Consider the following 27,705-nt stretch of genomic DNA (forward strand, 5'->3'; position numbering starts at 1 on the left):
GCCCTGGGCCCGGTAGTGTCACCATTGGACATAAGGACTGATCTCCAGGGATGCGTGACTGATGCTCTGAACTTTTGACCTTTTCAGTGACCCTGAACATTCTTTGGCATTGCCCTTCTTTGGTATTGGAATAAAAACTGAACTTTTCCAGTCCTGTGGCCACTGCTGAGTTTTCCAAATTTGCTGACATATTGAGTGCAGCACTTTAACACAATCATCTTTTAGGATTTGAAATAACTCAGCTGGAATTCTGTCACTCCACTAGCTTTGTTCGTAGTAATGTTTCCTAAGTCCCACTTGACTTCACACTCCAGGATATCTGGCTGTAGGTGAATGAACACCATTGTGTTTATCCGGGTTTAAGACCTTTTTTTGTATAGTTCTTCTGTGTATTCTTGCCACCTCTTCTTAATCTCTTCTGCTTCTGTTAGGTTCTTGCAACTTCTGTCCTTTATTATGCCCATCTTTGCATGAAATTTTCCCTTGGTGTCTCTAGTTTTCTTAAAGAGATCTGTAGTCTTTCCTATTCTATTTTTTTTTTCCTATTTCTTTGCATTGTTCACTTGGGAAGGCTTTCTTATCTCTCCTTGCTATTTTCTGGAACTCTGCCTTCAGATGGGTATATCTTTCCCTTTCTCCTTTGCCTTCTACTGCTCTTCTCTTCTCAGCTATTTGTAAGGCCTTTTCAGACAACCATTTTACCATCTTTCATTTCTTTTACTTGAGCATGGTTTTGGTCACCGCTTCCTGTACAATGTTATGAACCTCTGTCCATAGTTCTTCAGGCACTCTATCTATTAGATCTAATCTGTTGAATCTATTTGTCACTTCCACTGTATAATTATAAGGGATTTTATTTAAGTCATACCTGAATGGTCTAGTGGTTTTCCCTACTTTCTTCAGTTTAAGTCTGACTTTTTCAATAAGGAGCCCGTGATCTGAGTCACAGTCAGCTCCAGGTCTTTTTTTTTTTTTTGCTGTTTAGAGTTTCTCCATCTTCAGTTGCAAAGAATATAATCACTCTGATTTCGGTATTGACTGTCTGGTGATGTCATGTGTGGAGTTGTCTCTTGTGTTGTTGGAAGATGGTGTTTGCTATGACCAGTGCATTCTCTTGGCAAAGCTCTGTTAGCTTTTGTCTGCTTCTTTTTGTATTCCAAGGTCAAACTTGCCTGTTACTTCAGGTATTTCTTAACTTTCTGCTTTTGCATTCCCATTCCCTATGGACTGGAAAAAAAAGAAAGAAAGAAAAGAAAGTTTTCTTACTTTCTTCCTTTCCCCTATGGACAGCAAGTAGATCAAACCAGTCAGTCCTAAAGAAATAAACTCTGAATATTCATTGGAAGGACTGATGCTGAAGCTCCAATACTTTTCCACCTGATACGAAGAGCTGGCTCCTTGGAAAAGACCCTGTTACTGGGAAAGATTGAGGGCAGGAGGAGAAGGGGATGATAGAGGATAAGATGGCTGGATGGTATCATTGACTCAATGGACACGAGTTCGAGCAAACTCTGGGAGGTAGTGAAGGACAGGGAAGCGTGGCTTGCTGCAGTCCATGGCACTGAAAAAAGTTAGGCATGACTGAACACTTGAACAACAGCAACAATGATGAAAAGGATATCTTTTCTGGTGCTGAAAGAAAGTGAAACTTGCTCAGTCATGGCTGACTCATTGCGACCCCGTGGACTGTAGCCTGCTAGATTCGTCTGTCCTTGGGATTCTCCAGGCAAGAATACTCGAGTGGGTTGCCATTTTCTTTTCCAGGGGATCTTCCCCACCTAGGGATCGAACCCAGGTCTCCTGCATCACATGCAAATTCAGAGCTGCTGGTGATCACGCAAATATTGCTAGTTAATACATATTATTGCTTTTAATAAAACTTAAGATTAGAAACTTTAAGTAAGGGTATGAAGGGTCTCTTCAGGACTGTAACCTAAGCACTTCATTGGTTTGGCTAGAAACCACAGAGAGTTAGAAATGATATAAACTTGTGGCTTTAAGTTAGTTCTAGAAAATCTTGGAAGTCTACTGAACAACAACAGTCCCCTTGAAGGCACTGCAACAGTGTATTCCACCTGTATTCCACTCAAAATCAGGCCCTTTATTCATGACAGAGGATGAGATGGCTAGATGGTATCCTGAATAAAGGGCCTCATTTTGACTGGCTGGGTGTATTTTTTTCCAAGAGGACAAGGGAGGAAATAGGGTGAAGAAGTAGACATGGCCATGGCTCATAGCCACCTTCATCTCTACTGAAGAGGAAATGGACTCAACTTGTAACAACTCAAGGATGGAGATTCCTTCCTGCATCAGTTCAATTCAACAAAGTTTCATTGATCACCTAGATTATTTAAAGAACTATGGAGGGGCTCTTATTGTTCTTATTGTTCAGCCAAGTCTTGTCTGACTCTTTGTGACCCTCATGGACCCCACGGACTGCAGCATACCAGGCTCTTTTGTCCTCCACTGTCCCCTGGGGTTTGCTCAAATTCCTGTCTATTGTTGGTGATGGAATGTAACCATCTCACCCTCTGTCGCCCCCTTCTCCTTTTGCCTTAAATCTTGCCAGCATCAGGTTCTTTTCCAATGAGTTGGCTCTTCACATCAGGCGGCCAAAGTATTGGAGCTTTAGTTTCAGCATCAGTCCTCCAAAGAATATTCAGCATAGATTTCCTTTAGGGTTGACTGGTTTGATCTTGCAGTTCAAAGAACTTTCAAGTGTCTTCTCCAGCAGCGCAATTCGAAGGCATCAAATTTTGTTGCTCAGCCTCCTTTATGGTCCAACTCTCACATCCGTACATGAGAAAATCCACAGCTTTGACTGTATAAGGCCTTTGCTGGTAAAGTGATGTGTCTGCTTTTTAACATGCTGTTTAGGTTTATCATAGCTTTCCTTCCAGGGAGCAAGCATCTTTTAATTTCATGGCTGCAGTCACTGTCCTCAGTGACTTTGGAGCCCAGGAAAATAAAATCTGTCACTCCTTCCACTTTTTCCCCTTTTATTTGTGATGAAGTGATGGGACTGATTCCATGGTCTTAGTGTTTTTGAATGTTGAGTTTCAAGACAGCTTTTTCAGTTTCCCTCTTTCAGTTTCATTAAGGTGCTCTTTAGTTCCTCTTCACTTTCTGCCATTACTGTGGTATCATCTGCATGTGTGAGGTTGTTGATATTTCTCCCAGTGATCTTGATTCCTGATTGTGATTCATTCAGCCCAACATTTCACATCATATATTCTGAATATAAATGAAATAAGCTAGGTGACAATATACAACCTTGTCATACTCCTCACCCAATTTTGAAGCAGTTCATTGTTCCATGTTCAGTTCTGACTGTTGCTTCTTGACCCACATACAGGTTTCTCAGGACACTGGTAAGGTAGTCTGGTATTCCTATCTCTTTAAGAATTTTCCACAGTTTTTTGTAATCCACATAGTCAGAGGCTTTAGTGTAGTCAATGAAGCAGAAATAAATATTTTTCTGGAATTCCCTTGCTTTGTGTATGATCCAGTGGATTTTGGCAAATTGATCACTAATTCCTCTGCCTTTTCTAAACCCAACTTGTAAATCTAGAAGTGCTCAGTTCACATACTGTTGAAGCCTAGCTTGAAGTATTTTGAGCATTACTTTGCTAGCATGTGAAATGAGTGAAGTTGTACAGTAGTTTGAACATTCTTTGGCATTGCCCTTCTTTGGGACTGGAATGAAAACTGACCTTTTTCAGTCTTGTGGCCACTGCTGAGTTTTCCAAATATCCTGGCATATTGAGTATAGCACTTTAACAACATCATCTTAGAATTTGAAATAGTTCAGCTAGTATTCCAGCACCTCCACATTTAGATGGAGGGGATCTAATGTTGACTAAAAGCATCTCTTCCCTCAAGGAATAGTAGGAAAGATAAGATAAACATTAAGAATTAATTAAAGTGTAAGATATTGTATCATAAGTATCATTAGTTCAGAAATGTGCCCTAAGTGTCCATAAGAGGAAAGATAATTTATATTTGGTGGGGGGTGAGTTGTGGGAAAAAGCCCTCAAGGAAAGATTCATGAGAGGAGTGAGGTTTAAACTTGTTTTGAAGTATTGGTGGGATTCTGACAGGTAAAGTTGTGGGGGTGGTAAAAGGACAGTAAGGGCAGGAGCTCAAAGAATCTGAAATGAATGACTTGAGGCAGCTTTGAGGTATTTCCTTACCTCTGAGATAAGAAAATACCCTTTACAAATTGCTGTGACAGGAACTCTTTCTGAGAACCATTAGATGAGGAGAGCTGAGCAATAGAAGAATCTGGACCCCTGGGGCCTTGTGGTTGGAACTCTGTATTTCATTACTCCTTCTTGTTAGTTGGTTGGTCATCAAGGAGCCTGTTTGCAGATTTTTTTCTAATTTGATTATGAAAAATGTGAAGAAGGGTAGCAGGAGATTTGAGTCCAAAATCTATTTCTGCTTTTCCCTGATGGTCCAAAGCTGGGTAAGTCATCTCTGTCTCTGTGGCTCAGTTTCTTCGTTATTAAATGAAGATTTTGGTCTAGTGATTTTCCTGAGATTTCTTCCTGCTTTGACAATCCAGTATTCCAAAACGTTAATTTAAATTGCCCATTTCTGTATTAGCCAAGTTTTATTTTTCTAATTCCCTCATTCTCCCCTACGTACCTGGGCTTCCCAGGTGGCTCTTGTGGTAAAGAACCCACCTGCCAATACAGGAGACCTAACAGGCATGGGTTTGATCCCTGAGTTGAGATGATTCCCTGGAGGAGAGCATGGCAACCCACTCCAGTATTCTTGCCTGGAGAATCCCATGGACAGAGGAGCCTGGCAGGCTACAGTCCATAGGGTCGCACAGAGTTAGACACAACTGAAGCGACTTAGCATCCACAAAGTACCTACACCCTATATACCCACTGGATATTTTGGCCTTTAGACCATATTTCTGTTGTCTCAGAGACCAGCAGCTCTCTAATGGAGGCCCAGTAGCCTGTTTATGGACATATAGGGCCAGGCAAGTGGTGGACAGGGCATCCCTTTCATATACTTAATGAAAAATAAGTCACAGGAAATAACTTGATATTCATCCTATGATTTTGGTCTGAATTTGAACACAATGTGATACATCTCTCAGAGGTGTGCATTTCCCTCCCTAATCATGGGGTGAAAGGCTTTCCTCTAAGTCTACAGGATTGTAGGAATAATCCCTGTGTGTGGTTGTGTGGGAGGGCAGGACTGAATGGCCATTCCTCCACTGATCTCACAATCTGCTTATTATTTTGCCTCAGTTACACCCTCAAGACTTTTGTTTGTCTAGTCAAAACTGTGGTTTTTCCAGCAGTCATGTATGGATGTGAGAGTTGGACTATAAAGAAAGCTGAGCACCGAAGAATTGATGCTTTTGAACTGTGGTGTTGGAGAAGACTCTTGAGAGTCCCTTGGACTGCAAGGAGATCCAACCAGTCCATCCTAAAGGAAATCAGTCCTGAATATTCATTGGAAGGACTGATGATGAAGCTGAAACTCAAATACTTTAGCCACTTGATGTGAAGAACCGACTTATTGGAAAGACCCTGATGCTGGGAAGGATTGAAGGCATGAGGAGAAGGGGACGACAGAGGATGAGATGGTAGGATGGCATCACTGGTGTGATGGATATGAGTTTGAGTAGGCTCCGGGAGTTAGTGATAGACAAGGAATCCTGGTGTGCCGCAGTCCATGGGGTCGCAAAGAGTTGGACACGACTAAGAGACTGAACTGACACCCTCAGGAAGGCATATGACTAGCTCCATAAAGAGGTCAGAACAGAAATGCTACTGAAGCTGGGACTGTTTTGCTCAGCTCCCAGCCCTGGCCTCATTCTAGAGAGGAATATCCTCATCTTGGAAATTTCCCCTGTGAGTGTACCACATATGAGTGTACCACATATGATTTTCAGAGGGCTTTGTTGAAGAAAACTGACAATTGCAGAGACAATGGTAGTCTAAGGGTCAAAGGATTGAGAACAGATAGAAATCAGGGAGCTGGCATTGAAGTGGTCTCAGCTGTTGTAGACCTGTCAGTCTTTGGATGGAACAACTGCTATTGTCTTTTAAGGAGCTCTCTTTGGAGCTGAATGGGAGATGGGGTGGCAGCTAAACTTTTGTTTTACTTTCTCCAACTGCTTCTCCTTCCTCTAGACTTGGAACAAGTCTTGAGCCAAGTCAGGGATCTCAAGTGGTCTGGGCTCAGGTGGGTGGTGGAGAGACTCAGGGCTGGGGTGATGGAGTGCACGTGTTTCAGCAAGCTCTTATGAGTATGACCCTCAGTGGGGTCCCAAAATATGGACTCTTTTTCTCTCTTTCTATCCTGATCTCTCTTCCATGCTACTTTCTGCTGACATGTATATTGTTGTGAAGGCAGGAATTTTATTGGACAAAATTAAATGTTTCTTTTCATATGTTCCTTCTCTCCCTACTCTCTCATTAATTCATTCTTCTTCTTTTTTTTTTATGCACTAATTGAGAGCTTATTAAGTGATAGTACCTACTAGGTACAGAATCATTAGACAGGGTTCTACTCTCAGGGCTTACACTTTAGAGGGAAATATTCCCTCCTATTTCCTAGGACCATGCAAGAGAATGGACACCTGAGACAGACTGATCATTCATTCCTTCATGCATTTCTTAATCAACAAATAGTTATTCAGGATTTATTATTTGTTATGTTCTGATTTAGGTATTTCCAGTCAAGAAAACACTGGGCTGGAAGAAGCACAAGCTGGAATCAAGATTGCTGGGAGAAATGTTAATAACCTCAGATATGCAGATGACACCACCCTTATGGCAGAAAGTGAAGAGGAACTCAAAAGCCTCTTGATGAAAGTGAAAGAGGAGAGTGAATAAGTTGGCTTGAAGCTCAACATTCAGAAAACGAAGATCATGGCATCTGGTCCCATCACTTCACGGGAAATAGATGGGGAAACAGTGTCAGACTTTATTTTTTTGAGCTCCAAAATCACTGCGGATGCTGATTGCAGCCATGAAATTCAAAGACGCTTACTGCTTGGAAGGAAAGTTATGACCAACCTAGATAGTATATTAAAAAGCAGAGACATTACTTTGCCAACAAAGGTCCGTCTAGTCAAGGCTATGGTTTTTCCTGTGGTCATGTATGGATGTGAGAGTTGGACTGTGAAGAAAGCTGAGCGCCGAAGAATTGATACTTTTGAACTGTGGTGTTGGAGAAGACTCTTGAGAGTCCCTTGGACTGCAAGGAGATCCAACCAGTCCATTCTAAAGGAGATCAATCCTGGGTGTTCATTGGAAGGACTGATGCTAAAGCTGAAACTCCAATACTTTGGCCACCTCATGTGACGAGTTGACTCACTGGAAAAGACTCTGATGCTGTGAGGGATTGGGGGTGGGAGGAGATGGAGACAACAGAGAATGAGATGGCTGGATGTCATCACCGACTCGATGGACATGAGTTTGAGTGAACTCCGGGAGTTGGTGATGGACAGGGAGGCCTGGCATGCTGTGATTCATGGGGTCTCAAAGAGTCGGACACGACTGAGCGACTGAACTGAACTGAACTGAGTCAAGAAAAATACAGATGACACACTTATTTTATTTCATTTCTTTCCAGGTTACTCTGGAGCTTTAGATTTTGCCAGATAGTTTTCAGTATGGGAGCCAAGCAGGAGTTGGGTCTCAGTATTAAGATGGGACCCTCACAGTATGAAGCGGGAAATTTGCTAGTGGTCAGATTTCCACTTTGTGCATAGACAAAATAAAAGAGTGAGGGAAAGACAAAAGAGGAGGGTGGAACAGGCACGAAACGAGGGAGAAAAGCAATGCTGTGGAAATGGCTGGTGGAGCTGTGAAGATAGTATTTACTTTTCCCCCCTAGTTTTATGGAGAGATAATTGACATACATTAATGTATAAGTTCAAGGCATATAGCAGAATGGCTTGATATACATATATAAATGAGTATTGCAATATGTTCAGTTAATATCCATCATCCTGAAACTTCTAACTTGGAAAATCTTGAAAGTTTCCTCTCATGGAGAAAATTTTCATACGTTGAGTTTTGAGGGAGTCGTTTTGACTTATACATAGTTCAGCCTGAAGTTTGTGTGAACTTGAAGAGCCTGTCAAAAACACGCATCATGGCATGTCTGATTTTTAACCATTAAGGTATAGAATGTCTGTTTTGAAGATGAGGATAAAGAATTCCCTTCTTATTACATCCATATTTAATCTCTTGAAGATAAGGTTCTCTTCCTAGACACCTAGATAGCAGGGTCCTGCTATCTCGCTCTATATTTACTAAGCCTATCTCTTTTGGAACCTTGAAAGAATATTCCCAGGTCATCTTTGATGGGTATTCTGTGTTCTGATAAGGTATATGTCTACGCTAAAAATAATGGTTCAATGGAGCAGTTTCTCAGAGTTATCTGAAAGGCTGTCTTTTGGGCGATAGTCCTCAGTTTGACTGAAATAAACCTCTTTCCTATTCCTCAAAAAAATATCACCATCTCATAAAGATATAATATAAAGAAAAGCAAGAAGAAAAAGAACGTAAAAACTTTTCTCATTGTGATGAGCATTCTTAGGATTTACTCACTTACCAGATTTCCTATACATCATACAGTGGTGTTAACTGCAATCTTCATATTGTGCATTACACCCAGTACTTATCTTACCCTAAAAATTTGTACCTTTTAATTACTTTACTTTCCTCCTACCATCCACTCCTGGTAACTACATGTCTGATTTCTTTTTCTATGAATTTAGTTTTCCCCTAGATTCTGCATGTAAGTGAGATAATATTATATTTGTCTGTCTTTGTCTGATTTACTTCACTGAGCATAATAATGCCTTCACAATCCATCCATGTTGTCACAAATGGTAGGGTTTCTTCTTTTTTTTTTTATGAATGAGTAATATTCCATTACTTTATCCATGCTTCTTTATCCATTCATCCATTAAGGAAACCTAGTTTCTTTCCATGTGTTGGGTATTGTAAATAATGCTGCCATGAACATGGGGGTGCAGATAACTTTTTGAGTTAGTATTTTCATTTCCTTTGGATATATTCCTAAAAGTGGAATTGCTGTTTTTGTTTTTTGATGATCATCCAGATGTTTATTGAGAAGATTTTCTTGTGTGGTGACTGTGTCCTCTGTGGATGGCTGTCATTAGTTCTATGGGAGTTTTCCCATCTTGCTTGACTGTGGGAAGGCACTGGGGTCAGAGGAACTAAGGCTTCTGTTTTTCTTGCTAAAAAACATCTCTAAATAAGTAAGCTTAGAGATGAAGCTCTCTCCATCTCCTCTTCTTTCCCATGACTTTTCCTCTTATTATGAGGAAGCAGTAGAGCCTTGCTTAGAAGGTAAGCCTGAGCTTCCTGGCCAGCATCCTCCTTAGAGCTGCCTTCACCTCTTGGTTCTTCAAACTGTAGATAAGGGGGTTCAGTAGTGGGGTCACCACACTGTACTGCAAGGATAGCACTTGCTCCAGGGCTGAGCCAGAAGGTGGAGTCATGTACCTTGAAGAGAATTGCACAAAGGACAAAAATGAACTCAGGACAGTGGCCACAATGATGTTGGCATCCATGGTTCATTCCACCCAGACTCTGCAAAGAGGGTGCTCAGGGCTGAGTCAGCTATCACTGGTAGAAGCATCTAGGAATGACTGTATTATTCATGAGAAGTCTGTCATTTCTGCTTGTAAACACTTCCATAGATGAATTATACAAAACATTATAGGAGCTGCCCCAAGGAAAAAGGAAGTTCTGTAGCATATCAAGTGCTATAGATTAGAACAAAAAATAATTTCATGCATTTCTGTAACACTTCACTTTTCAAAGTACTTTTCCTTAATAATTATGATGACAATATGAGGATTTTTTCCTCTTCTTTTTCTTATATACACAGCTGTTTGTTCCCATCTTATGATGATTATTCCTTACAAAACTATATGCTAATCCAATAATGTTGTCATTTTCCCCAAACATTTATGGGGAGTTACCTCAGAATCACAGCACATTATTTTTATAATGTGCAGGGGAATAAAATTTTGTCCTTTTTAGTATGTTTGTCTTTGGCTTAGAAAACAAGCCAAGCTTTGTAAATAAAGTGAAACATAAAAATTTTGTGTTTAACTTGAGATATGAATCCAAAAGAGTAAAATTAAAATTTTGAATGTAACTTGTTAAGCGTTACTGAGAGTATTTCCCAAAGAAGCATTAATTTTTTTTTTTTTGCAATTGTGCCATTATCATTGGAATGTTCTTTTTGGGTTTGCTGTGCTTGATTAAAAAAGGTATTCATTTTACCGTCATTTTTTAATTTTTAAATTATCCCTCCTAACATATCTGGAGAAGGAAATGGCAACCCACTCCAGTGTTCTTGCCTGGAGAATCCCAGGGACGGTGGAGCCTGGTCGGCTGCCGTCTGTGGGGTCGCACAGAGTCGGACACGACTGAAGTGACTTAGCAGCAGCAGCAACATTATCTGTGAAGCAGGTAGGAGAAATCTTGTACCCCCTCTTGTGGCAAATGAGGAAATTGAGACAAAGAGAGCTGCAGAGATTTGTCCTTAGGCTCAGATGAGCTCTCCTAGACCTTTCTTTATTTTTTCCCATGCCACACTTCTTACTAAGTAACAGACAAGTGAGAAAAGTATAGAGCACTTTGTGCAAATCCATCTTCATTTCACTAGTAGAGAGTGCAGGCCATTAGTTACTGTTTCCTAGGAAACAAGGGCACATCAACTAGAGCTGCTTATGTTTGAGAGAAACATAATAGAAAAGAACTTGCAGTTTCAAGTTAGGGAGGCTTGGTTTATATTTAGGTTCCATTCCTAGATGGTTCTGGCAACTTTTGTAAGGTACTTAGTTACTCCTGAAACTCAGGTTTCTTATAGAAGTTGACATTAATAATATTTCTCCTGTGTTGTGATACATATTAAAATTGAGCTTGATTATGTAAAGCAGCTGTTGTTTAGTAGATGCCTAATAAATAAACCAGAAATAATCTGTGGAGACGTGAACTTCCAGTAAGAAGGAGAAATGGCATCTGTTTCAAGGATGATGTATTTTATTTTATTGTCTAGCACTGAATATGGAGAAGGCAATGGCACCCCACTCCAGTACTCTTGCCTGGGAAATCCCATGGACGGAGGGGCCTTGTGGGCTGCAGTCCATGGGGTCGCGAAGAGTCGGACACGACTGAGCGACTTCACTTTCACTTTTCTCTTTCATGCATTGGAGAAGGCACTGGCACCCCACTCCAGTGTTCTTGCCTGGAGAACCCCAGGGATGGCGGAGCCTGGTAGGCTGCCTTCTATGGGGTCGCATAGAGTCGGCCATGACTGGCGCGACTTAGCAGCAGCAGCAGCAGCACTGAATAAATGTCTACCAGAGGCCCTATGATTTTCTTTTGATGACTCTGAAAATCATAGGTTAACGAAAGTAAGAAAATCTTGACTTCTTGTATTAGCTTATTTTTCAGAGTAGACAATTGAGACCTCAGAAAGAAAATGGATTTTTTAAAATAATTCACACATTAGGCCAACGACAGAGTCAGAACTAGAATCTAGGCCTACTGATTCTAGTACAATTCTTTTCCTACTACTCTGCAATGCTCTGTCTACAGAGCAAGTTTGCTTAGTGAAAAAAATATTCTACATTTACATTCAAAGGTATAGCAATGACATACCTGAAAATTCCTGAACCATAGAAAGTGGTGACCACAAGAAAATGAGATGAACAGGTAGAGAAGATCTTGTTCCAACCTGTGGCAGAGTTGATCCCCAGGGCTGTCAGGATAATACAGGTGTAAGAACCCACCAATAGGACAAGAGAACCAAGGCCCAGGACCACCATGGTGGTCAGGATAGAGGCAACGCTAATGTAGGGGTCAGAACAGGACAACAGGAGCACTGGAGGAAGCTCACAGGCAAAATTGCAGATGAGGTTGGGGCCACAGAAATCCTGCTGAGCCAGGAGGATGGTGTTAAGTAGGCCAGTCCCCATTCCTATGGCCCAGGAGGCTCCCGCCAGGCCAGCACACACCTTCTTGTTCATAGTCACCACATACAACAGCGGATGACACACAGCCTGGTACCGGTCATAGGCCATGACTGAAAGGAGGCAAGCTTCAGTGGCCCCAGAAAATATGACCAAAGAGATCTGGGTGAAACATTCAAGGAAGGATACAGTCTTCCACTTGGAAAGCAGGGTCTCTAGCAGCTTAGGCACAATGACTGAGGCATAGAAAGCGTCCAGGAGGGAGAGGTGACTGAGGAAGAAGTACATGGGGGTGTGGAGGTGGGAGTCAGTCCTGACCACCAGCAGCATCAGCAGGTTCCCTGTGAGGGTCAGGAGGTAAACCACCAGGAATGTTACAAACAGTACTATCTGGATCTGAGGGTTGTTGGATAGTCCTTGGAGAACAAACACAGTGACTCTGGTTGTGTTCCCGACTTCCATGGAGCATTTGAGTTTTCCTTCAGAGGCACAAGAACAGAAAAGAATGCTCCAAAGTGCTATGAGTCTCAGAGAATGGCTGGGGATGAGGTGTTATGAATAAAGCTTCAGGGCTGACCCAGGACAGACTGTGTAGCAGAGGCAACCTTGCCATGTCAGAACTCATCAACCCTTTCCAGCTCAGGGCAATAATATATTGGCTGAGGTGGAGAAGGTGGGAAGGAAGAGTGTAGAGAATCAGACTTAGAGAGGATGGGGAGAAAAAAGAGATTATTGAGACTGGAGAAGGAAATGAAGGGAGTTGGAAATAGCCACCAGTGCACTGAGAAGTACTGTTTCCAGTTCCACAAAGAATGGAGGTCAAACCACAGGAAGGCTCACTGGCCTAGTGAGTAAGCAATAAACATGTTGGCTGGCCATCTGGCTTATAGTCCATGATGCATGTTTGTATGATTGGCAGAGGTATTGTGACAGCTGATGATGGCACAAGATCTTTCTCTGTCACTGTAAGTTCATGAATAATTCACTTGAGTTTCTTACCAAAAAAACAAATCAAGAAAACTAGATGGTTTCTAAAGTCTGTTCCAGCTGAGAAATTCTGAAGATTGGGGGACAGTCTTCTTTGGGTATCTCTGATATTAAATGGGAACCTTTTCTCCTTTTGTGTCAACACAAGTGGAAGTGCCACCGGAGTTGCTGGTTTCACAGAAACCAGATTGCAGGACGCTCTCAAATTGAAGGCAATGGCTGTGCACATCAGTGACTCCAAGGGATTTCTGTGAAGTTATAATATCCAGTGTTTGCACTGTACTCTTAGGATTTAACATGAGAGTCCATGAAGACTGTGCTATTTTCTGAGTTTTTACCAGAGGATTTGGATAAAATCAAGTCAAATTTGGAGCACCTTCTGTGCATCACAGAGATCGTAAAGGAAAAAAAGAGGAGAGATAAAAGACAACTTAGAACATGTGGAAGAATAGACAGAGGGTTTAGTCTAGAACAAAGGAAGATAAAAGTGTTCACCTCTCTCGCCCTGAAGGGTAATTCAGGAGGATGATAAATAAGAATCTGGTCTCAATTTATGGCTTTTATACTCATGAGTTCTCAGAATGGATAGTTTTAGGAGAAAATGGAGTTGAATGAGAATAATATTTGTCTTCACCTGTATTCTCTAGCCCAAAAAGAGATGCTCTTAGTGGAGGCTACCAAAATGGCATCCTTTCCAACACTGGAGCAAAAGCCACGAATATAGTTAGGGCTTCCTGGGCTTCCCTGAACTTTGTCCTTCCTTTAGAAGATGCAGAGGTGGTGCTTCTGAGCAAGGAAATATCCTTATAGTAATTCTGTCCAACAGGAAGATTTCTTGACTTTGCCTCCAAATTAACAATAACCAGAGGGACTTGATCTTATCTCTAGACCTTGGAGAGTGTTGATGGTCCCTGGAGAGGCCCTTAGGTCGGAGTCCTGCTCTCATCTAAATGAGTTCCTGGGCCAACTATTTCTTCCCTGTGTTATTCTTGTTTCAGTGAGTTGCATCATCTAAGAGGTACCCTTGGGTGGCCAAGAATTTCTCAAGATAAAAATTTAGAGTTCTAAGATTTCTTAGTTCTAAATCTTGGAATTCCTTCCTTCTTCTCGTTCCTCCTTCTTTTCCTTCTGTTTCTGATAACTGAAAAAAATATTTATTTATTCGTTTGATTTTTTTTATTTTAAATTTATTTTTAGTTGAAGGATAATTGCTTTACAGAATTTTGTTGTTTTCTGTCAAACCTCAACATGAATCAGCCATAGGTATACATGTATCCCTTCCCTTTTCAACCTCACTCCCTTCTCCCCGCCACTCCCATATCCCACCCATCTAGGTTGATACAGAGCCCCTGTGGAGCTTACATTACCATATGTAAAATAGATAGCCAATGGGAATTTGCTGTATCTCAGGAAACTACTTTGATATTTTTGGTTGCACTGAATTTTCGTTGCTACGCGCACACTTTCTCTGGTTGCGGATGGTTGGGTCTACTCTTTTGTTGCAGTGTTGTGTCTTGTGGTGGTTTCTCTTGTAGAGCACAGGCTATAGGCACACAGGCTTCAGTAGTTGAGCACAGGGTTTCATTAGTTGTGGCTCACAGGCCCTAGAGCTTGCAGGTTTCAGGAGATGCATGTGGGCTCTGTAGTTGCATCTTGTGGGCTCTAGATTGAAGAGCTCAGAAGTTGTGGTGCGTGGGCTTAGGTGCCCTGAAGCATGTGACATCTTATCTGACAAGGGATTGAACCCGTGTCCCCTGCATTGGCAGGCAGATTCACATCCACTGGGCCACCAGGGAAGTTCTCTTTTTGTTAAATTGTAAGTAATATTTATGATTATAGAAATATAATGATAAAAGCTGGGCTTTCCCAGGTGGCATTAGTAGTAAAGAATCTGCTTGCCAATGCAGGAGACCCAAGAGATGTGGGTTAGATCACTGGGTCAGGAAGATCCCCTGGAGGTGGGTATGGCAACCCATTCCAGTACTCTTGCCTGGAGAATCCCATAGATAGTGGAGACTGGCAGGCTATAGTCCATAGGGTCACAAAGAGTTGGACATGACTAAAGCGACTGACCACTTCCAATTTGCCTTGATTCATGGACCTAACATTCCAGGTTCCTATGCAATATTGCTCTTTACAGCATCGAGATGGCAAGAGTGAACATAGACATTCTAGGAATCAGTGAATTAAAATGGACTGGAATGGGTGAATTTAACTCAGATGACCATTATATCTACTACTGTGGGCAGGAATCCCTTAGAAGAAATGGAGTAGCCATCATGGTCAACAAAAGAGTCCGAAATGCAGTACTTGGATGCAATCTTAAAAACGACAGAATGATTTCTGTTCGTTTCCAAGGCAAACCATTCAATATTATAGTAATCCAGGCCTATGCCCCAACCAGTAACGCTGAAGAAGCTGAAGTTGAATGGTTCTATGAAGACCTACAAGACCTTTTAGAACTAACACCCAAAAAAGATGTCCTTTTAATTAGAGGGGATTGGAATGCAAAAGTAGGAAGTCAAGAAACACCTGGAGTAACAGGCAAATTTGGCCTTGGAGCACGGAATGAAGCAGGGCAAAGGCTAATAGAGTTTTGTCAAGAGAACGCACTGGTCATAGCAAACACCCTCTTCCAACAACACAAGAGAAGACTCTACACATGGACATCACCAGATGGTCAATACTGAAATCAGATTGATTATATTCTTTGCAGCCAAAGATGGAGAAGCTCTACACAGTTAGCAAAAACAAGACCAGGAGCTGACTGTGGCTCAGATCATGAACTCCTTATTGCCAAATTCAGACTTAAATTGAAGAAAGTAGGGAAAACAACTAGACCATTCAGATATGACCTAAATCAAATCCCTTATGATTATACAGTAGAAGTGAGAAATAGATATAAGGGACTAGATCTGATAGAGTGCCTGATGAACTCTGGACAGAGGTTCGTGACATTGTACAGGAGACAGGGACCAAGACCATCCCCATGGAAAAGAAATGCAAAAAAGCAAAATGGCTGTCTGAGGAGGCCTTACAAATAGCTGTGAAAAGAAGAGAAGCGAAAAGCAAAGGAGAAAAGGAAAGATATAAGCATCTGAATGCAGAGTTCCAAAGAATAGCAAGGAGAGATAAGAAAGCCTTCCTCAGTGATCAATGCAAAGAAATAGAGGAAAACAACAGAATAGGAGAAACAAGAGATCTCTTCAAAAAAATGAGAGATTCCAAGGGAACATTTCATGCAAAGATGGGCTCGATAAAGGACAGAAATGGTATGGACCTAACAGAAGCAGAAGATATTAAGAAGAGGTGGCAAGAATACACAGAAGAACTGTACAAAAAAGATCTTCACGACCAAGATAGTCACGATAATGTGATCACTGACCTAGAGCCAGACATCTTGGAATGTGAAGTCAAGTGGGCCTTAGAAAGCATCACTACGAACAAAGCTAGTGGAGATGATGGAATTCCAGTTGAGCTATTTCAAATCTTGAAAGATGATGCTGTGAAAGTGCTGCACTCAATATGCCAGCAAATTTGGATATTCAGCAGTGGCCACAGGACTGGAAAAGGTCAGTCTTCATTCCAATCCCAAAGAAAGGGAATACCAAAGAATGCTCAAACTACTGCACAATTGCACTCATCTCACACGCTAGTAAAGTCATGCTCAAAATTCTCCAAGCCAGGCTTCAGCAATATGTGAACCGTGAACTCCCAGATGTTCAAGAGATTTTAGAAAAGGCAGAGGCCCCAGAGATCAAATTGTCAACATCCGCTGGATCATGGAGAAAGCAAGAGAGTTCCAGAAAAACATCTATTTCTGCTTCATTGACTATGCCAAAGCCTTTGACTGTGTGGATCACAATAAACTGTGGAACATTCTGAAAGAGATGGGAATCCCAGACCACCTGACCTGCCTCTTGAGAAACCTGTATGCAGGTCAGGAAGCAACAGTCAGAACTGTACATGGAACAACAGACTGGTTCCAAATAGGAAAAGGAATACGTCAAGGCTGTATATTGTCACCCTGCTTACTTAATTTATATGCAGAGTACAACATGAGAAACGCTGGGCTGGAGGAAGCACAAGCTGGAATAAAGATTGCCGGGAGAAATATTAATAACCTCAGATATGCAGACGACACCACCCTTATGGCAGAAAGTGAAGAAGAACTAAAGAGCCTCTTGATGAAAGTGAAAGAGGAGAGTGAAAAAGTTGGCTTAAAGCTCAACATTGAGAAAACAAAGATCATGGCATCTGGTCCCATCACTTCATGACAAATAGATGGGGAAACAGTGGAAACAGTGTCAGACTTTATTTTTTTTTGGCTCCAGAATCACTGCAGATGCTGATTGCAGCCATGAAATTAAAAGACGCTTACTCCTTGGAAGGAAAGTTATGACCAACCTAGATAATATATTAAAAAGCAGAGACATTACTTTACCAACAAAGGTCCGTCTAGTCAAGGCTATGGTTTTTCCCGTGGTCATGTATGCATGTGAGAGTTGGACTGTGAAGAACGCTTATCGCCAAAGAATTGATGGTTTTGAACTGTGGTGTTGGAGAAGACTCTTGAGAGTCCCTTGGACTGCAAGGAGATCCACCCAGTCCATTCTAGAGGAGATCAATCCTGGGTGTTCATTGGAAGGACTGATGCTAAAGCTGAAACTGCAATACTTTGGCCACCTCATGCGACGAGTTGACTCACTGGGAAAGACTGATGCTGGGAGGGATTGGGGGCGGGAGGAGAAGGGGACAACAGAGAATGAGATGGCTGGATGGCATCACTGATTCGATGGACATGAGTTTGAGTGAACTCCGGGAGTTGGTGATGGACAGGGAGGCCTGGTGTGCTGTGATTCATGGGGTCGCACAGAGTCGGACATGACTGAACTACTGAACTGAACTGAACTGATATATAATATCATGTCATCTGCAAACAGTGAGAGCTTTACTTCTTTTCTGATCTGGATTCCTTTTATTTCTTTTTCTTATCTGATTGCTGTAGCTAGGACTTACAGAACTATGTTGAATGATAGTGGTGAAAGTGGACACCTTTGTCTTGTTTCTGATCTTAGGGGGAATGTTTTTAGTTTTTCACCATTGAGAATAATGTTTACTGTAGGTTTATCATATACGGCTTTTACTATGTTGGTGTAGGTTCCTTCTCTGCCCATTTTTTGAAGAGTTTTAATCATAAATGATTATCTAGGTCATGAAGATCTTTTTTTGTACAGTTCTGTGTATTCTTGCCATCTCTTCTTAATATCTTCTGCTTCTGTTAGGGCCATACCATTTCTCCCCTTTATTGATCCCATCTTTGCATGAAATGTTCCCTTGGTATCTCCAATTTTCTTGAAGAGATCTCTGGTTTTTTCCATTCTATTGTTTTCTTCTCTTTCTTTGCAGTTATCACTGAGGAAGGCTTTCTTATCTCTCCTTGCTGTTCTTTGGAACTGTGCATTCAAATGTGTATATCTTTCCTTTCCTCCTTTGCTTTTGGCTTCTCTTCTCTTCACAGGTATTTGTAAGGCCTCCTCAGACAGCCATTTTGCTTTTTGCATTTTTTTTTTGGGGGGGGGATGGTCTTCCTCCCTGTCTTCTGTAAAATGTCACGAATGTCCGTCCATAGTTCATCAGACACTCTATCAGATCTAGTCCCTTAAATCAATTTCTCACTTCCACTGTATAATCGTTAGGGATTTGATTTAGGTCATACTTGATGGTCTATTGGTTTCCCCTACTCTCTTCGATTTAAGTCTGAATTTTGCAATAAGGAGTTCATGATCTGAACCACAGTCTGCTCCCAGTCTTGTTTTTGCTGACCATAAAGGGCTTCTCCATCTTTGGCTGCAAAGAATATAATCAATCTGATTTTGGTGTTGACCATCTGGTGATGTCCATGTGTAGAGTCTTCTCTTGTCTTGTTGGAAGAGGGTGTTTGCTATGACCAGTGTGTTCTCTTTTGGCAAAACTCTATTAGCCTTTGCCCTGCTTCATTCTGTACTCCAAGGCCAAATTTGCCTATTACTCCAGGTATGTCTGCATTTCCTAGTTTTGCATTCCAGTCCCCTATGATGAAAAGGAGATCTTTTTGGGGTGTTAGTTCTAGAAGGTCTTGTAGATCTTCATAGAACTGTTCAAATTCAGCTTCTTCAGCATTACTTGTTGGGACACAGACTTGGATTACTCGTTATTCAATGGCTTGCCTTGGAAATGAACAGAGATCATTCTTTCATTTTTGAGATTGCACCCAAGTGTTGGTGTTCACTGTTGCCATCTCCTGTTTGACCACTTCTAATTTACCTTGATTCATGGACCTAACATTCCAGGTTCCTTTGCAAAATTGTTCTTTACAGCATGAGACTTTACTTCCATCACCAGTCATATCCACAGCTGGGCATTTGGCTCTGTCTCTTTATTCCCTGTGGAGTTATTTCTCCGCTCTTTTCCAGTACTGTATTGGGCACCTACCAACCTGGGGAGTTCATCTTTCAGTGTCATATCTTTTTGTCTTTTCATACTGTTCATGGGGTTCTCAAGGTTTCATGAGGTTCATGGGGTTTTATGTATATGTTGGCTATTTATATATCTTTGGAGAAATGTCTATACAGATCTTTTGCCCATTTTAAAATCAGGTATGTGTGTATGAATCTGTATAGGTATCTATGTAGCTATTGAGTTGTGTGAATTTATTATATATTTCAGATATTAACCCCTTATCAGGCATGTGGTTTGCAAATATTTTCTGTTATTCTATAGGTTGCCTTTTCATTTCATTGACAGTTTCCTTTACTTTGCAGAAGCGTTTTAGTTGATGTTGTCCTAGTTATTTCTGTTACTGCTTTTGTTACCTGTACTTTTGGTGTCATATCAAAAACTCTTTGCCCAGCTCAAAGCCAAGAAGTGTATTCTGTATGTTTTCTTCTATTAGTTTTATGGTTTCACGCCTTACATTTAAGTATTTAATTTGTTCTGAACTTTCCTCAGCTTTATTGAGATATAATTGACATATAACATTGTGTAAGTTTAAGGTATATAGTATGATGATTTGGTCTATGTATATATTGCAGAATGTTTTACCACAATAAAGTTAGTTATCATATCCTCTACCACACATAATCATCATTTTGTTGTTGATGTTGTTACAATGAGACCATTAAAGCTCTACTCTCACAGTTACTTTCAAGTATACAATAAAGTATTGTTAACTGTAGTCACTATGCTGTACCCTAGAAATTCAGAACTTATTCATGTTATAACTGGAAGTTTCTACCCTTTGCCCAACATACCCCCATTTATGTACCCCTTAACCCCAGCAACCACCACTCTAAACTGTTTCTATGAGTTTGATGTCTTTAGAATCCACACAGAAATGAGATCATAACAGTGTTTGTCTCTCCCTTTCTAACTTATTTCACTTAGCATAATGCCTTCAAGGTCCATCCATGTTGTTGTAAATGGCAGGATTTCCTTCTTTTTTTGTGGCCAAATAATATTCCATTTTATCTATATAATTCTCTATATCCATTTTGAGTTGATTTTTGTATTTGGTTTTAAAATACCTTCCCTAGTGGCTCAGATGGTAAGGAATCCTTCTGCAATGTAGGAGATCTGGGTTCAATTCCCTGGGTCAGGCGGATCCCCTCTAGAGGGGAATGGCTACCCACTCCAGTGTTCTTGCCTGGAAAATTCCATGGACAGAGGAGCCTGGTGGGCTACAGTCCATGGGGTTGCAAAGAGTCAGACACGACTGAGCAACTAATTTATTATTATGAGATAATCATCCAAGTTTATTCTGCATGTGAATACCCTTTCCCCCCCAGTATCATTTATGGAAAAGACTGCCCTTTCTCCAATGGGTATTCTTGGCTTCCTTGTCAAATATTAGTTGATCATACCTGTGAGGGATTATTTTTTGATTCTGTCACATTGACCTATGTGTCAGTTTTTATTCCAGTGTGTTAGTCAGTCTCTCAGTCATGTCCGACTCTTTGGGACCCCAGGGACTGTGGCCCACCGGGTCCTCTGTCCATGGGATTTCCTAGGCAGGACTACCAGGGTGGGTTGCCATTTCCTCCTCTAGGGGATCTTCCCAACCCAGGGATTGAGTCCATGTCTTTTCTGTCTCCTGCATTAGCAGAAGGATTCTTTACCACTAACACTACCAGGAAGCGCCAAGGTGGGGCTTTATGCCAATACCACAGCTTTCTTATCCATTCATCTGCAGATGGACATCTAGGTTGCTTCCATGTCCTGGCTATTATAAACAGTGCTGCGATGAACATTGGAGTACATGTGTCACTTTCAATTCTGGTTTCCTCGGTGTGTATGCCCAGCAGTGGGATTGCTGGGTCATATGGCAGTTCTATTTCCAGTTTTTTAAGGAATCTCCATTGAAATGTTGCTAGAGATTCCATTGAAACTGTAGATAACTTTAGGTAGTCAAGGTATTTTCAATATTAATTCTGCCTATCCAGTCTATCATTTCATTTATTTGTGTCTTCTTCAATTTCTTTCATCAGTCTTTTCCTTTTATTTGATGAGTTTATATTTCTGTTATACTTATATGCGTCTTTAAATTTTCTATGATGTTGTAATTTTTATTTTTATTTATTTATTCTTAATATAAATTTATTTTCATTGGAGGCTAATTACTTTACAATATTGTATTGGTTTTGCCATACCTGGTGTACATGTGTTCCCCATCCTGAACCCACCTCCCACCTCCCTCCCCATCCCATCCCTCTGGGTCATCCCAGTGCATCAACCCTAAGCATCCTGTATCATGCATTGAACCTGGACTGGCGATTCGTTTCACATATGATAATATACATGTTTCAGTGCCATTCTCTCAAATCATCCCACCTTCGCCCTCTCCCACAGAGTCCAAAAGACTGTTCTATAGATCTGTGTCTTTTTTGTTTTCAAAGGTACAAGTCAGGTGGTCCCCCTGTTTTGACTCAAATGTCACATCTTGAAGGAGGCCTCCCTACTCACCCTCTAGACTCGGTCAGGTGCCCTGTTACTTCTTGTCATCATACCTTCAACTTTCATCACTGCTACTGCTGCTAAGTCGCTTCAGTCGTGTCAAACTCTGTGCGACACCATAGACGGCAACCCACCAGGCTTCCCCGTCCCTGCGATTCTCCAGGCAAGAACACTGGAGTGGGTTGCCATTTCCTTCTCCAGTGCTTCACTCTGTATAACAAGCTGTATGTTTATTTATTTATTTTTAATTTATTTATTTTAATTGGAGGCTAATTACTTTACATTATTGTATTGGTTCTGCCATACGTTGACATGAATCTTCCCTGGGTGTACATGTGTTCCCTATCTTGAACCCCCCTCCCACTTCCCTCCCCATCCCATCCCTCTGGGTCATCCCAGTGCACCAGCCCTGAGCATCCTGTATCACACATCAAACCTGGACTGGCGATTCGTTTCACATATAATATACATGTTTCAATTCCATTCTCCCAAATCATCCCAGCCTCGCCCTCTCCCACAGAGTCCAAAAGACTGTTCTGTACATCTGTGTCTCTTTTGCTGTCTCGTATACAGGGTTATCATTTCCATCTTTCTAAATTCCATATATATGCATTAGTATACTGTATTGGTGTTTTTCTTTCTGGCTTACTTCACTCTGTCTAATAGGCTCTAGTTTCATCCACCTCATTAGAACTGATTCAAATGTATTCTTTTTAATGGCTGAGTAATACTCCATTGTGTATATGTACCAAAGCTTTCTTATCCATTCGTCTGCAGATGGACGTCTAGGTTGCTTCCATGTCCTGGCTATTATAAACAGTGCTGCGATGAACATTGGAGTACATGTGTCTCTTTCAATTCTGGTTTCCTCGGTGTGTATGCCCAGCAGTGGGATTGCTGGGTCATATGGCAGTTCTATTTCCAGTTTTTTAAGGACTCTCCACACTGTTCTCCATAGTGGCTGTACTAGTTTGCATTCCTGCCAACAGTGTAAGAGGGTTCCCTTTTCTCCACACCCTCTCCAGCATTTATTGCTTATAGACTTTTGGATAGCAGCCATTCTGACTGGCATGAAATGGTACCTCACTGTGGTTTTGATTTGCATTTCTCTGATAATGAGTGATGTTGAGCATCTTTTCACGTGTTTGTTAGCCATCTGTATGTCTTCTTTGGAGAAATGTCTGTTTAGTTCTTTGGCCCATTTTTTTGATTGGGTCGTTTATTTTTCTGGAATTGAACTGCAGGAGTTGGTTGTATATTTTTGAGATTAATTCTTTATCAGTTGCTTCATTTCCTATTATTTTCTCCCATTCTGCAGGCTGTCTTTTCACCTTGTTTATAGTTTCCTTTGCTGTGCAGAAGCTTTTAATTTTAATTGGGTCCCATTTGTTTAATTTTGCTTTTATTTCCAGTATTCTGGGAAGTGGGTCATAGAGGATCCTGCTGTGATTTATGTTGGAGAGTGTTTTGCCTATGTTCTCCTCTAGGAGTTTTATAGTTTCTGGTCTTTCGTTTAGATCTTTAATCCATTTTGAGTTTATTTTTGTATATGGTGTTAGGGAGTGTTCTAGTTTCATTCCTTTATAAGTGGTTGACCAGTTTTCCCAGCACCACTTGTTAAAGAGACTGTCTTTTCTCCATTGAATATTCTTGCCTCCTTTGTCAAAGATAAGGTGTCCATAGGTGCATGGATTTATCTCTGGGCTTTCTATTTTGTTCCATTGATCTATATTTCTGTCTTTGTACCAGTACCATACTGTCTTGATGACTGTGGCTTTGTAGTAGAGCCTGAAGTCAGGCAGGTTGATTCCTCCAGTTCCACTCTTTTTCCCTCAAGATTGCTTTGGCTATTGGAGGTTTTTTGTATTTCCATACAAATTGTGAAATTATTTGCTCTAGCTCTGTGAAAAATAGTGTTGGTAGCTTGATAGGGATTGGAGAAGGAAATGGCAACCCACTCCAGTGTTCTTGCCTGGAGAATCCCAGGGATGGGGGAGCCTGGTGGGCTGCCGTCTATGGGGTCGCACAGAGTCGGACATGACTGAAGTGACTTAGCAGCAGCAGCTTGATAGGGATTGCATTGAATCTATAGATTGCTTTGGGTAGTATACTCATTTTCAATATATTGATTCTGCTCATGAACACAGTATATTTCTTCATCTATTAGTGTCCTCTGATTTCTTTCACCAGTGTTTTGTAGTTTTCTATATATAGGTCTTTTGTTTATTTAGGTAGATATATTCCTAAGTATTTTATTCTTTTTGTTGCAATGGTGAATGGAATTATTTCCTTAGTTTCTCTATTTTCTCATTATTAGTGTATAGAAATGCAAGGGATGTCTGTGTGTTGATTTTATATCCTGCAACTTTACTATATTCATTGATTAGCTCTAGCACTTTTCTGGTGGAGTCTTTAGGGTTTTCTATGTAGAGGATCAAGTCATCAGCAAACAGTGAACGTTTTACTTCTTCTTTTCCAATTTGGATTCCTTTTATTTCTTTTTCTGCTCTGATTGCTGTGCCCAAAACTTCCAAAACTATGTTGAATAGTAGTGGTGAGAGTGGGCATCTTTGTCTTGTTTCTGACTTTAGGGGAAATGCTTTCAATTTTTCACCATTGAGGATAATGTTTGCTGTGGGTTTGTCATATATAGCTTTTATTATGTTGAGGTATGTTCCTTCTATTCCCGCTTTCTGGAAGGTTTTATCATAAATGGATGTTGAATTTTGTCAAAGGCTTTCTCTGTGTCTATTGAGATAATCATGTGGCCTTTAATTTTCAATTTGTTAATGTGGTGTATTACATTGATTGATTTGCGGATATTGAAGAATCCTTGCATCTCTGGGTAAAGCCCACTTGATGTATGATCTTTTTAATGTGTTGTTGGATTCTATTTGCTGGAAGTTTCTTGAGGATTTTTGCATGTTGTAATTTTTAAACTTTTTAAAAATCATTTTAATGCTGTCTTTGTGTTACTTTGTTTTCTGTGTTTTGTTTGTGACAAAAATCTCCTGTTGTCCTTACACTCTAAAGAACCTTAAATACCAGGTAATAATACCATCTATACAGAGGTAAAATGATGAGAACTCCCAAATTCTACAATTAGGAGTTTTCATTCATATGTAGGGTCAAAATAAAGAGATTGTGCAGTGTTGGTGGTATTGTGGTGAGCACAGCTACCTTCCAAAATAAAGAGATTCATAGACATGCAGTCTTTAGATTTAATAATGTCCATTTCTTTAAGAAAATCTAGATGAGTGCACATTACAACAAAATAAAAGCAGAATGAAATAAAGAACTTATAAATAATGATGGGTAACACTCAAATGTTGGGTATTAGTGCTCTAATGCTCTATATGTCCATTTCATTTAATACTCACAGTGTCTTTATAATGTAGATATTATTGCTATATTATTTATAGGAAATTGACACCGAAAAGTTAAGTAATTTACTGGAGTCATAAAACTTATATGGGCAAAGCAAGGGTATGAATATAAGCAACTGGATCTTAAGGCAATGCACCTAACCTTTGTGCTCTAATGAAATTGGAAGTGAAACTGGATAAATGTTCTGTAAAAGGAGTACTTGTCAGTACTAAATAATTTTAAAATTAGAGTGAGACCAAAGAACCATAGAAATTACGAATAAACTCCATAATATAATTGATTAAAAAGTCACATCTCATGCTTAGTCACTTGGTCGTGTCCAACTCTTCTGCATCTCCGTGAACTGTAGCCCACCAGGCTCCTCCGTTCATGGGATTTCCCAGGCAAGAATCCTGGATTGGGTTGTCATTTCCTTCTTCAGGGGATCTTCCTACCCCAGGGACTGAACTCATGTCTCTTGTGTCTCCTGGATTCTTTACCACTAAGCCACTGGAGAAGCCCCTCCCTCAAAAAAAAAGTCACATAATGTAAAGTAATAATTCATGAATGATACCCAGAAACAACAATCCCAGAAAGTAGGGAAAAAAAGCAGGAAGGGAGTGAATTAAAGTGGCAGAGAGAAGATGGAGACTATTAAAGTAAAATAAATCTGTAATCTTTCATGGGAGCTGTCAACATGCTTTGTTCTTATGGTTTAAATTCATAAGTATATATTTAAGATGTCAAAAATTATAAAGAGAAAATAAAAATAGTTAAATACCATAGAGGACAATAAATTGAATAAAATCCTTAACAAAGTTGATCAGTAAGACAAAAAACAAAGTGTCAAGATAAAATATATAAATGATTAATTCAGGAGATACAACATCTAACTGAATTCTAGAGAGTGATGGTGGGTGTGTGAGAGGGTAGAAGGAAAAACAGACCAGAGGGTAGAAAGAAAAACAGATGAAAACAAGATAAAATTTCTTGTATTTTATTTTTCATTCTCAGTGTAGCCAGGGAGAGGAGAGGGTGGTAGAGGGCTCCCTTACAGTTAGTGGTCTAGAATTCTACCTTATACCTTAAGTTCAAGCACTTGGCAACACAAACTCGTTTCCTTTTATTCTGTGTTCTTGTTCACTACTTAAAATATTGCAGGTATTTCCCCAATGTCCTTTTCACAGCTGCCTTCACCTCCATGTTCTTTAGGCTGTAGATGAGGGGGTTCAGCATGGGTGTGACTGCACTGTACTGCAAGGATGAGAGCAAATCTAGGGAGGAACCAGAAGTGGGCATGAGATAGCGAATCAAACCTGACCCAAAGAACAGGATCACTGCAATGAGGTGGGAGGAGCAGGTGGAGAAGGCCTTGCTTCTGCCTGTGGTGGAGCTGATGCTCAGGATGGTGGAGACAATGCGAACGTAAGAGAAGAAGACTGGGAGGAAGGTTCCAAGACCATGTAGTAAGATGGAGCAGATCAGGATGTCGATGTTGATAGAGACATCAGAGCAAGACAGAGGGAAGAGGGAGGGCAGCTCACAGGTATAGTGGTGTATGGTTTGTGCCTCACAGAAGTCCAGGTTAATGGCCAAAAGCACAATGACGACTGAATTGAGAGAGGCCAGGCCCCATGAGGCCAGTATAAGCTTTACACAGAGCTGGGTGCTCATCAGCTGGCCATAGAGCAGTGGGTGACAGATGGCGGCATAGCGGTCATAGGCCATCATTGAGAGAAGAAAAGCTTCAGTCCCTGCAGTGATAAACACAAAGAAGACCTGAGTCAGGCAGCCCTCGACAGAGATGGTCTTCTTCTCAGACAGCAGGTCCTTCAGGAGCTTGGGCACAGTGACAGAAGAGAAGCAGAGGTCTAGGAATGATAGATTACTCAAGAAGAAGTACATGGGCGTGTGGAGGTGGGAGTCAGTCCTGATCACCAGCAGCATCGTCAGGTTCCCCATCACGGTCAGGAGGTAAATCACCAGGAAGAGCACGAAGAGCAGAGCCTGGATGTGGGGGTTGTCTGACAGCCCAGTGAGGATGAACTCGGCGATGGTGCTGTGGTTCCTCAAGGCCATTTGTGGAGGCCGTTTCCTTGAAATAAAATAGAGAGATGAGATGTCCTGTCTTTTTCAGAGTTTCACTCCTCTTCTTATACGTTCCTCTCTACTCTGCCTAGACTCTGTGCTCAAACATCTCAAAACTGCCCTATCTGTATCTCAGTAAGTGTTTTCATCCTGTTTTGTTATCACTTCTCTTGGGTCTCAGTCTTCACATACCTCAGAGATTCCTATACTACAATATTGTAAAGTAATTAGCCTCCAATTAAAAATAAATAAATTAAAAACAAAAACAACAAAAA

The 27,705-nt window shown here is 40.9% G+C and overlaps 2 protein-coding genes across 2 annotated transcripts; both read right to left on the bottom strand.

Annotated features, from left to right (window-relative positions):
- Window positions 1-9,352: 9,352 nt before the first annotated feature.
- LOC129535993 (olfactory receptor 5BS1-like) lies at window positions 9,353-12,460 on the bottom strand. Its single transcript, XM_055394774.2, has 2 exons — window positions 11,688-12,460; window positions 9,353-9,515 (listed from the first exon to the last, which is right to left on the bottom strand). Exons 1-2 carry the CDS (start codon window positions 12,458-12,460, stop codon window positions 9,353-9,355), a joined length of 936 nt encoding a protein of 311 aa, XP_055250749.2.
- Window positions 12,461-26,485: 14,025 nt separating this feature from the next.
- Window positions 26,486-27,439, bottom strand: LOC129535921 (olfactory receptor 8S1-like). The gene has a single exon (XM_055394660.2). The coding sequence runs from the start codon at window positions 27,419-27,421 to the stop codon at window positions 26,486-26,488; it is 936 nt and encodes a 311-aa protein (XP_055250635.2). The 5' UTR covers window positions 27,422-27,439.
- Window positions 27,440-27,705: the final 266 nt, after the last annotated feature.

Source organism: Moschus berezovskii, chromosome 6 (assembly GCF_049115385.1).
Source record: "Moschus berezovskii isolate FMDL1 chromosome 6, NW_MosBer_1.0, whole genome shotgun sequence".
In the NCBI taxonomy this organism is placed as follows: domain Eukaryota; kingdom Metazoa; phylum Chordata; class Mammalia; order Artiodactyla; family Moschidae; genus Moschus; species Moschus berezovskii.